The 10383-nt window shown below is 42.7% G+C and overlaps 2 protein-coding genes across 12 annotated transcripts in view; both read left to right on the top strand.

Moving 5' to 3' along the window:
- Positions 1-3370, top strand: part of phf1 (PHD finger protein 1) — a 22311-nt gene extending 18941 nt beyond the window's left edge. For both annotated transcript variants that reach the window (XM_037980081.1, XM_017433288.3), the window contains exons 13-15: positions 229-344; positions 550-633; positions 2472-3370. In XM_037980081.1, the coding sequence (XP_037836009.1) occupies positions 229-344; positions 550-633; positions 2472-2832 (561 nt within the window). In that variant the 3' untranslated portion in view covers positions 2833-3370. The remainder of the gene's footprint in view (positions 1-228; positions 345-549; positions 634-2471) is intronic.
- A 1434-nt stretch (positions 3371-4804) lies between these two features.
- syngap1b (synaptic Ras GTPase activating protein 1b) overlaps positions 4805-10383 on the top strand; it is a 147151-nt gene continuing 141572 nt past the window's right edge. For 5 of the 10 annotated variants that reach the window (XM_037980230.1, XM_037980226.1, XM_037980225.1 and 2 more), the window contains exon 1: positions 6335-6657. In XM_037980230.1, coding sequence (XP_037836158.1) covers positions 6643-6657 — 15 coding nt within the window. In that variant the 5' untranslated portion in view covers positions 6335-6642. Of the gene's footprint in view, positions 4910-6332; positions 6658-10383 lie in introns of those variants that run through there. The other 5 variants (XM_037980231.1, XM_037980223.1, XM_017433305.3 and 2 more) reach the window with 4 other exon arrangements.

Below are 10383 nucleotides of genomic sequence, written 5' to 3'. Positions count from 1 at the left end.
AAAAAAAAAAAAAAAAAATACTGCACTGTAAATCCTCTGTTTCGTAATCTTTCCATTGATTTTTGGTTTGTTTGCTTTTTAAAATTCAACTCAAAGCAGAATTGTTTATGAGCCAAATTAACGTAATGCGTGAGCGAGCACGGAGGTATAGGTGTTTGAGAGGCTCCTGGGATGATGCTGGTATCCAGACACCAGCTGATCTCTGTCCCCCCCCCCCTCTGTGCCCAGGTCTGTCCACCTCCAGTGGCTGCCAACCCTGTTGAACTGCTGCCATGTTGCCATGGCTACATGGGAGGGGCCAACCTTTACAACTCCAGGAAGTCGGAGGAGGAGCTTAACGTGAGGTAAAGGCTCTGTGCAGGTGCATGAGCACAGCAGCTGAAGGTCTGTTGGATTTAAGCCCAACAAACCACAAGCAGCATTGTTTTTATATTTTGTAAAGCAAACCATTTAAATTGCAGCCTTTTTGAAAGTTTTTGGAGTAAAAACTATAATTCTGTTGTAGATTAAAGCTGTAAACGTTGCTGTTTTCTTGTGCCTCGCCTTCAGCTCTCCTCCCAAACGAATGTACGCCCTGTACCACTCTTACAACGGAAACGCTGCGCTCTCCAGGAGTCTTCATCACTACGACAGGTTTTCTCCACTTATCAAGTTCCTGTTAAGTTGATTGCAAGCAAACTTTAGACACGAGTTGAATTATGACTTCAGTTAACACTTTTTGGTTTATATTTATGAAGAGTTTCTTTGAAATTGAATTACATAAAAGGATTAAACACTTACCTGTCAGAATTTAGCTGCTTAAAGCAAATTCAGAGACGAAGAACTGTGTTATATATTGTAATGTTACTTACAGTGAGAACTGTTTAGGCAGTTTAACTGCTTTAATTCTACAGTATATAAAACTAACTTTAAATCCATAACAGAGCTCCATGATAACCAGTTTAAATGACCAAAACTAGAGTCATGTTTTGTCTTTTCTTTGTAGCATTTAAAGTCTGCCAGTTGAGCTAAACGTAGTTAGGAGTTACGGGAGTCCAGCCTACACTGATCGCTGAATGATGACCCCATTCTTCTTTCCACAACCTCCTTTAGTGTGACAGAAGTCATGATGATGTTAAGGTGGTATCTCACTGGTCTGTGACGGTTGGAGACTCAAAACAGGAGGAAAGTTTTGTTGTAGTTTCACTGAAGTCTGAGTGTTTGTGACCAAGTGAGCTGCCGGTTTATGAAAATCGCAGTTTTTTTGCGGTACAGCTTGTAAAAACTGTATTCTTGGTCATGCACATTGCTTTATAACCCACCCCTTCCCCCTTTTATTCCCACCTTGGCAGCTGCCCCCATGTTTATGATTTAATCTACTGGATTACGCTGATAATAGGCAGATTAAGACCAATTTTTTAATTATTATTCATCATATGCATGGCTTTTAGATGTGGAGATTTACTTTAGATGTTTTCTGTCAGAGAACTCTGTTCGTGTGTTAAAATAAGCTGTGTTGAGACGCCTGCAGCTCAGATCAGGTGGGTTTCAGATTCGTTGGAGGCGCCACGTTGAGAAAACGTGTCACAAATTTTTTAATCATGTTCAAAAACTGCTGCAACGGGACTGCAAGCCTCTGCATCTCGTACGAGGAAGTGGAGAACCCCGTGAAGAGACGAGGGTTCAGGAGACCCCCACCCCACCCAGGAATGCAGTTTACCAACAAGTTGCAGCCCAGTGAGACGCCACGCTGACAAATAGGTTTTTCCATGTTCTGGAGGCGCTCTCCATCTTTTCTGAGACTGCGGCTCCCACTGAGCACGCATCGTCTCTGCGTGAGGCTGTTTCTATGACCTTGTGATAATCACAGTGAGGCCAGTCCTGCTTTAAATTCTCTACAACCAAGCTACACCGGTACTCACCAGCCTGACATCATGGATACTCGACTTTACTCCGTCCAGGAACCCCACTACGCTGGGTTTTCAGGTGTAAAGAAGAACCAAATATTCTTGAGACACCTGAACGCCTCTCCAAGAACCTGCAAAGACCATCCACGTTCTGGCTGTTTTGTTTTTATGTTGTGGTGGGGGGGTCATCATCCAGTTTTAGGTCATTCAATAAGAACTATATGCTTCCAGACTACAAACTGTTTTCACATATTGACTTAATGTTTGGTAAATTGATTAAATAAAACAAAGAAATAGTAAATGTCAGTCTAATCTTGATGAGAATCTGAAATCGTCTACGTCATCTCTCCTGCATGCTTTAGACGTGTTCTTGCTTTAAAACACCTGCTTTAAATGGATGACTTGTTGCCGTGCTCCTGGAGAACTTGATGATTTGGTGAGGAGGTGATTAAACCGTTTGAATCAGGTGTGTTGGAGCAGAAAAACCTAAAACCTGCAGGACAGTGGCCTTCGAGGCCTGGAGTTTGACACCTCTGGTCGACATCTTTAAAAGCCGTTTCCTGTTTGTGACTCTTCTCTCCCCAGCGTGGAGGACACCTGCAGGTTACCACCAACATGCTTCCAGTACCCCTGTAACTCCGGCGACAACCATCATCACCACCACCACCTCCACCAGCACCACCACAGCCACCAACACAACCACCAGCACCAGCTGGGCCAGAAGCAGCTGGAGCCCCTCATCCTGCGCGACGTGCCCCCCTGTCAGGCCGGCGTGGGCGGAGGGGGAGGCGTCGGAGCAGGAGTGGCGATGGGGGTGGGAGGGGGCGATGGGACTGTGGCCAGGAGCTGGGGAGGCGGGGAGGCGGTGAGGATCTTGGCGAGACGAGTCACAGCAGATGGGAAGGTGCAGTACCTGGTGGAGTGGGACAATGTGAGTTTGTACTGATGCAAAGAGAGAAAACAGGAGACGAGACGACTGTTTTCCAGTTGCCGCGGGACTGTTGTGTATTTAATACGTGGCAGTGTGTAAAAAAACCCAACAAAACAAAACTTCTCTTCATGTTGCAGATCCAGGTTGATTTCATATCACCTCAGTTCTACATTATAACCTCACTACTCGTGACTAAATGTTCCTCTTTGCTAGTGCTCCCCTGATATTTGTACTGTTAACTTTGGAATATGCCTTTGCATTTATGGTTTTACATTAATGATGGAAATTATTTCAGCCTCCTGGTGGTTTGTTAAAGTTTGGGCCACGTTAAGAAAAACAGTTAGACATTATTAGAGCAGAACTCTCACCGTGTCTAGAAAATTTTGCAGTTTTCATTTAAAATTTACCCCAGAAATGTCTGTTATTTTCCTGTATTATTATTATTATTATTATTATAGATATCTTTAAAAAGGAATGTGAGTGTGTGTGCGTGTGTGTGTGCATTTGTTAGTACAATCCCAAATCAGCAAAACATTGGGACTGTGTGAAAAACGGAAAAAAAATAAAAATAAAACTCAGTGATTATTACCTTTATTATGACTTGATTTCTGTTCCAGAAGGTGAAAATTCATGTTTTTTTTAACGTTTCATCTGATCAACCTCATGAAGCGTTCCCTCTTTCCTCTTCATAATGTACAAATGCATGGATGTCTCTGGAAAACGTGGTCTTAAAGGCAGTAAACGTTGCTGTAAAATCTCTGCGATGGAAGCAAAACATTTTCAAAAAGTTGGGTCGGGGTCGTTTTTACTCTTATTGTGTTAAATTCTTTAAAAATATGTAGATATGACACACAGTCACAATGAAAATTAGGTAAAATTTATTTTAAAGTCAAGGTTTAACCTCTCAGAAGTAACCTAATGCACTGTTAGATGATCAAATTAAAAAAAAATCAGAAAAAAAACTTTCCCACTCCTAATTATGAGGGAGTAAGGGACCTGTTGTTCAGGTCAGTGTCATAAACTCTGGTCACCTCTGAACGTTTGTGAACCTTCAGCTCTTAAATTTGATAAAAATACACAGATGAAAGCTGCATTTTCTTATTCTGCTGATCTTATTTTTGAAAATTAAACAAATCTGCGAAAATCCTTGTAAATGACTCAGATGGGAGTGATGAATCGCATCACTGCCAAAACTGTCCTGAAGGACGGTTTAGCTGTTTTTTGTGTGGCAGAGAATTTACGGCGGCTGCCAGAACAAAAGACAGATGTTCATCTTGTCTTAGCGCCAGTTTTCAAGACGACTGGATGGGCCAAATAATTAAAACTCACAAGTTTTATGACTTGTTTTGTTTCTAACATGCAAATCCTTTATTGTAAAAACTTTGCCACTTTTTCTTTAATTTTTATATCAAATTTTCCACTGAACTTTGTAGCTTTGCAGCTGTATTGATTGAACATTTTGAAAATGACTTTATTCCAAAAAACTGAAAAGGTTTCTGTGTTTAAGTCAGAAGAATTTAACAGTCATTGTCACTATCAGAACACTTGTGCTTCTCTCAAATTTCACAAGTGTACCTGGAAAAATTAGCAAATTTTCATGCAGGTGAGTAAAATTAAAGATTCAACAGAAACCCTTAATGATATTGAAGCTGTTATTCTGATTACTGAGGCAAAATTATGTTGTCATAAAAATCTATTATCACAACCTTTGAAGTTCATTTTCATTTGAAGAAATTCAGCAAACATAAAGACAGACATAAAATTTCTTTTGTACTCTATTCTCGTGGATATTTTATTGTCTTTAAGAGGCTAAAACAAACATATTAGTGATAAATATGTCAGCATGTTTATAAGATTGAATTCTTCCTTAAAAAACTGCAATTGCGTGTTTTGACCACAAGATGGAGACAAAACTTCAACATTTTCAGGAAATGCAGGCGCTGCTCGGTGCTGCCTTCACGTGCCCCTCGGAAACTACGGTGTTACAGACGGACACAGCTGAAGTGATAAGTTGTTCGAGCTGCTTTTGTTTGTTGAAACAAACAGAAGGAGGAACTGTCTAAGACGGCAAACCTTTCAGACATACCTACAGGTAAATTTGTTTAAAATTTAAATATTAAGATCATTTTGTGTTGAGTTCGGTGCTATTAGCTTACCTCTGACAGTTGGAGCAAACTAAAACCAAACATAAAGAAGTTTATTATTTAAGCTAGCTGTATTTATAAACATTTTTTTACTTTCTGGAGGACAGGACGTAATAACCTCAGTGCTCCAACAAGTTAACATTTCCGAATCTACTTCAACCAAAGTGATTTTTAAGAACAACGCTAGCTTAATTTGTTATTTCTACTTTTCCCCACGCGATGAAAAAGCAGCACACGCTAGCCACCGGGGACATTTTGGCTCCACAGTTTCTCACCGTTTTAGCAGCTCTTGTGTAACTTCAGACTTATTTATTTTTATTTCTATGATAAAGAAGACACAAAATTTTCAAATGTAGACATAAGTATGAGCTGATGTAACTTTCGAGCCAACAGAAATGGTTCTGGTGTTGTTTTCAACAGGTGGGTAAGAAATTATTTACAGTAACAGGAAGTTAAACTTTTACAAGAAAACCCTGCGAAATTTTGGCAATTAATTTAATTTAAGGTGAAATCTGAAACAAACTACACTTCTGTTCCTCAGGCCAAGCACTGCATTTTGGACTTTTTTTAGATTTTTCTTTTTACCTTATAACTTTTTAAAACACGTCTGGTAAAATAAATACTATTTGCAGGTTAGATATTTCTGGTCAGCTATCATTTTTAATTTGTAACTGAGCCCTGTCATTATAAATAAGTCTACACATTTAAAATTCACTAAACTACCACAAAAAAGGCAATTTATTCAGTGAAACTGCAAATATTTCAGGTTAGGAAACATTTTTGTTGCCATATTTGTGTGATTTAAGACCACTTTGTTTGAAAATGAAATTTGGACTTGTTTTATTAGCCTACACACTTGTTGTAATCTGATTATGTAAGGCTAAACATGCAGTGTACTCCCATTATCATGCAGCTATTCCGGTTCAGCGTTTATCTAACATTTATTTATTCAGCCTGTGTTTGAAAATAACCTTTATTCTCAGGTTTTATTCTGAAAACAGCGTTTAAACGTCCGTTTAATGTTGCCCATAATGCCTTTTTCTTCACTCACGGTAGGCTAAGTGAATTATACCGGAGGCTGCGCGCGCACACCCACGCGCACGCACACACAGTTGGTCCTGAAGCAGTGAAATTACACTCCAACACTAATATAACAGCAGATCTATTCCAGGAGGCGAGCTCAGAAATGTTAAAACGCACAAACCGAAGATCGGTTGGAGATATTGGCAAACGTGCGCGCGCCCACACACAGCCAGGCACGCGCGCAATCTTCCACCCCCCTGTTTTTTCGCGCGCACGCTCTCTCTCTCTCTCTCCCTCTCTCTCTCACACACACACACGCTCGTGCTTCACCCTCACACCTCAGCAGCAGCGTGCAAACAAACACACACACTTATACGCACGCACGCACGCGCACACACATCCCTGCATCCTGTATTTTACGCACCTCGCGCCGGGCGCTTTTAGAAGCGGTCGTGGATTATGATGCCAGTTTTTATAACGGCGGAATATTGGCCTCTCCTCCTCCTCCTCCTGCGTCTGTAAATAGCAGAATAAACCGCGTGCTTTTCATTTATTTTTTTATTTTTTTGTATTTATTTTTCTCCAGATTTATTTGTAATTTACTTCTGAGCACCGAGAGACGCAGAGCTGCACGTCCGATGCTGTTGGAACATGTCCTATGTTCCCTTTCAAGGTAAGACGGAGTAGCTGTTCCATCCCAGTATTTTTTTATTTTTTCACTGCATCTGTCTTCTCTGTCCTCCTCCTCCGCCGCCGTTCCCCTCCATCCCCTCTCTGCCTCTCTCTGCCCCTCTCCTCCCTGCCTGTCGTCTGGAAAAGCACCATATATCCGACAGGTGCATCAGCCCAGACAGATGCCCACCAAGGCGTGCACAGGTACACGGAGATCCGGCGCAGCGCCTGTCCGTGTGGAGCTGTGCGTGCCGCAATTTGATAGTATCGTAATATTCAGGTCTGCGTGTGCGCTGCTGTCCTCATCTACTCCTGCAAGTGCAGTAAATGCTGCTACTGCCATGAAATCCACTCTGCGAGTTCTGGAGGAGAGATAACACTTGTTTGATGTCTCCCCATGAGCTGCGGTTTAGTGCAGAGGTTCTCAAAGTTCACGTTCAAATCTGGATTATTCTGGATGAGGTCAAAGGTCTGGAACAACCGATCCTTCACAAAGTCAGGGTCTTAACTTTTATCTTTCCAAATTCTTTATAAAATCTTTATTTTCCTGTTTTATCAGTTGGACAGAATGTTGGAAACGGGTGGGTCGATTGTCAAAAGAACAGCTGACAAAATCTGTATTGTGTTATGAAATTCTGTGTTTTCTGCCTTTTAATGATGGCGAGACACAAACCTGCTAATTGTAGCTAAGATCTCCATCTTTGCCACGATGATGAGGTCTGGAACATTGTGGAGCTCTACTTGTCTTTGGTAGACAGAATGTCATTTATCGTAATCTGGATCTACAGTAGAGATGGTACCATGATGTCACAGTTAGTAAAATACTAACATTTCTTCCCAAATTTAAAGTTTGCGTTGAATGAAACTGCCTTGAGATAAAAATGGACCCTCCTCCCAATCGTCTCTGTGTAATTCCCACACTGGCTGAGGTGGCTACGATGGGCTCAAAGCCGTGCACACGTAAAGGATCCTCAGAAAAAGGCTGCGTTTTGTGCGGCCGCACGGCTCACTGATCACACTCAGAATTCAGTGGGAAATTTTCTCACAATGTTGAGTCTCCAACCGGTCTCCGGCAGTCGCAGCCGAGTGAGACGGTAGCTGCACGGACACAGGCTCGACCCGTGCACTCACTCTCTGCCTCTCTCATACCACGCTTCATGGCATCGTATCAATGTGGGCCGGACGGACCTGTCGTTTGGTCCAGATGACTGTGAGAATCGTTGGTTTAGTTTTTATTTGCTGTAATATGCAGGAGAAAGAAAAGAAATCTGAGTGTAACTCAGTCAGTACACTCTGTACAGACTGTATCCTGCCCTGTGTGTGTAAAAGTTTGGCCCACTGAAATATGTAGATGACCAGAATGAGGGGCTACTTGTCTTGCTGGTCTTTCATTCCCTCACACTTGAGCGTGAGTGGGTGAAAGGCGCTTCAGTGTACGGTAAAGCCACATTCCCTCGGTATCGCTGCTCTGCAACTGTGACTAATGCTATATGTGAGCAGGCGTGCTGCAGTGAGCTGCCTCACATCAGTTGAAACGTTCAATTTGCAGTGTGTGTGTGTGTGTGTGTGGTACATTTTGGGGTATAAAGGGACAAAGTGTGATGGCTGGAGTCAGACCAGGATGAGAGGTGGCGGACAGCACAAAGTTTGGAGCGGCTCTGAAGGACTGAGGGTGTCGTGGTTTGTGTGAGTACCTGTTGTAACTGTAGGGCTGAGTGTGTGTGTGTGTGTGTGGGTTCAGGAGAGAGTGGAGGTGTGCTGCATGTGACTGTACAGGGTGAAACTGAGCAATGATGAGTGTGTGGATCCAGGCCCCCAGCCATGTATGCCTCCAAAATCTAATCTCAGCCTAAAAAAACGAACCGGCCGGATCTCGAACTGGACCGTGACCCCGGAGTCAACATCTGAGAGATCAAATTTAACTGCTGCATCCGTCTCTTTTCCTCCGTATTCCCTCGGAGCAGAGCAGATAATGGCCGAAACGCTCTCCTGTGCGAGTGCAGCTATAGAAGTTGGTTGCATAATGTTGGTGAGACTCTCTGCCACAGCGTGTGCGTGTGTGTACGTGTGAGTGAGCCCACTCGGGGAGTCATTGCCAGGAAATTGCGAGCACAGTGCCGCACCTTCAGAACCTACCAGGGAGAACTTTTTGTTTTACCTCTGTGATCACAGCGATGTGTTACTTTTAGAGCAAATCAACATTTAATTTTATTCCAGTTGGGAACATCTGCTGCTGCTTAACCCTCTGCAGTAATAATTCACATTTGTTGGGACCCTCACAGCTCATTGAAACAATCCTGTTGTTGTGAAGTGATTCAGTTCATATTTTGAACACATTTTTTCATTAAAAATAATGGAAATCAAAATAATTCCTTCCGGTGACACCTCCCACCAGAAAACATCTATCACATTTAATGGTCGTCACCACGGTCATTTTCAGCACAACAGAGGCACTAATTCTTCCCAACGACATCGTTAAAAGTTGAAATATAAACAATATTAAGAGAACAATAAGGCAATGGACATTTTCTTTTTTAAAAATACATTCTGCTCAGTCGTTCGCTTTGAAATACCTGCTTCTTCCTCGTCGGGTGTTTATTGGGGGTCAGCAAACAACTTTATGGTGTATTACTGCCACCAACTGATAAGGAGTGTGGATCAGGACAGACACCTCATAAAAACCAAACAAACAAGCAAAAAAAACCCTCCTCCACATGACTGACACTCCTCCTCCTCTTCCACCTCACTGAGCTGAGAGGCGAAAAAGTGTACTGGTGCTGTAGTATCAGAACACTTTTATGAGTATTAGTACATGTTTAATTTAAAGGGGACAAACATGCCGCTGGATAGTTTGGTTCTCTAAAACTCTAAATTTTCCCTAGGTGCGAGCGGGGGCGTGAATGGTTGTTTGTCTCATTTGTCTCTGTGGGGTCCTGGTCAGTGACTTCTGGAGACGGACACCAGCTGTCCCGAGACCCAGAACAGAAAAGTGACCGGACGGTTGTACCTTTGTGTCTATGCTTGATAAAATAAATACGTTTAAGGCGATACATTTTAAAAATAATCTCCGCCTTTTTGCAGTAAATTAGAAAGACATTAAATAAAAATATGACAACTTACGCTCTCTCCAGACAGCCATTCTTCCTATACATTAGAAGCTCCATGGTTACTCGAGGCGATTATGTAACTCTGTGTGATATTTATTGCTGCACAGTGACTCAACATTCAGGGATAAAATATGTGGTAAAGAGGGCTGATATAGTTTGACACTGATTTGCGATGCGATACGGATTTACATTGGGGGGGAGAAGAGGTTGGTGGTGGGGGTCTCCACAGTGTTGCAGATGTATTTGAGCCCACACTGAAGAGTGTGTTCAGCTAATGTACCAGGCGAGCCATTTGCAGTCATGCCAAGTACCGACTCACATGAACAGGCAGTTAGTGGGAGGCAGGCAGCAGCAGAGATGGGCCTTCCTATCTTGGCTAAATCTCTTTCCTCCCTCGGTTTAAACTCACACCTCTTTCTCTCCTCCATTGTGGTCGACCCTCCTCATGCTGAACCACCCACACATGCTTTTCCACCTCCACGCTGTCTTCTCGTTCCCTCCTCTGTGATGGACGTGTCCACGAGTGCAGATGAACACTCTGGAAGCGAGCAGCCAGCCACAGAGCCATCCCTGGCCTTGTCGATTTTACAGTAGTTTGATCCAGCAGCTCCTGTCAAGCA

This window comes from Kryptolebias marmoratus, linkage group LG16 (genome assembly GCF_001649575.2).
Source record: "Kryptolebias marmoratus isolate JLee-2015 linkage group LG16, ASM164957v2, whole genome shotgun sequence".
Taxonomy (NCBI): domain Eukaryota; kingdom Metazoa; phylum Chordata; class Actinopteri; order Cyprinodontiformes; family Rivulidae; genus Kryptolebias; species Kryptolebias marmoratus.
Note: the sequence above shows the minus strand (reverse complement) of the source record. Positions and strands in the feature narration are given on the sequence as shown.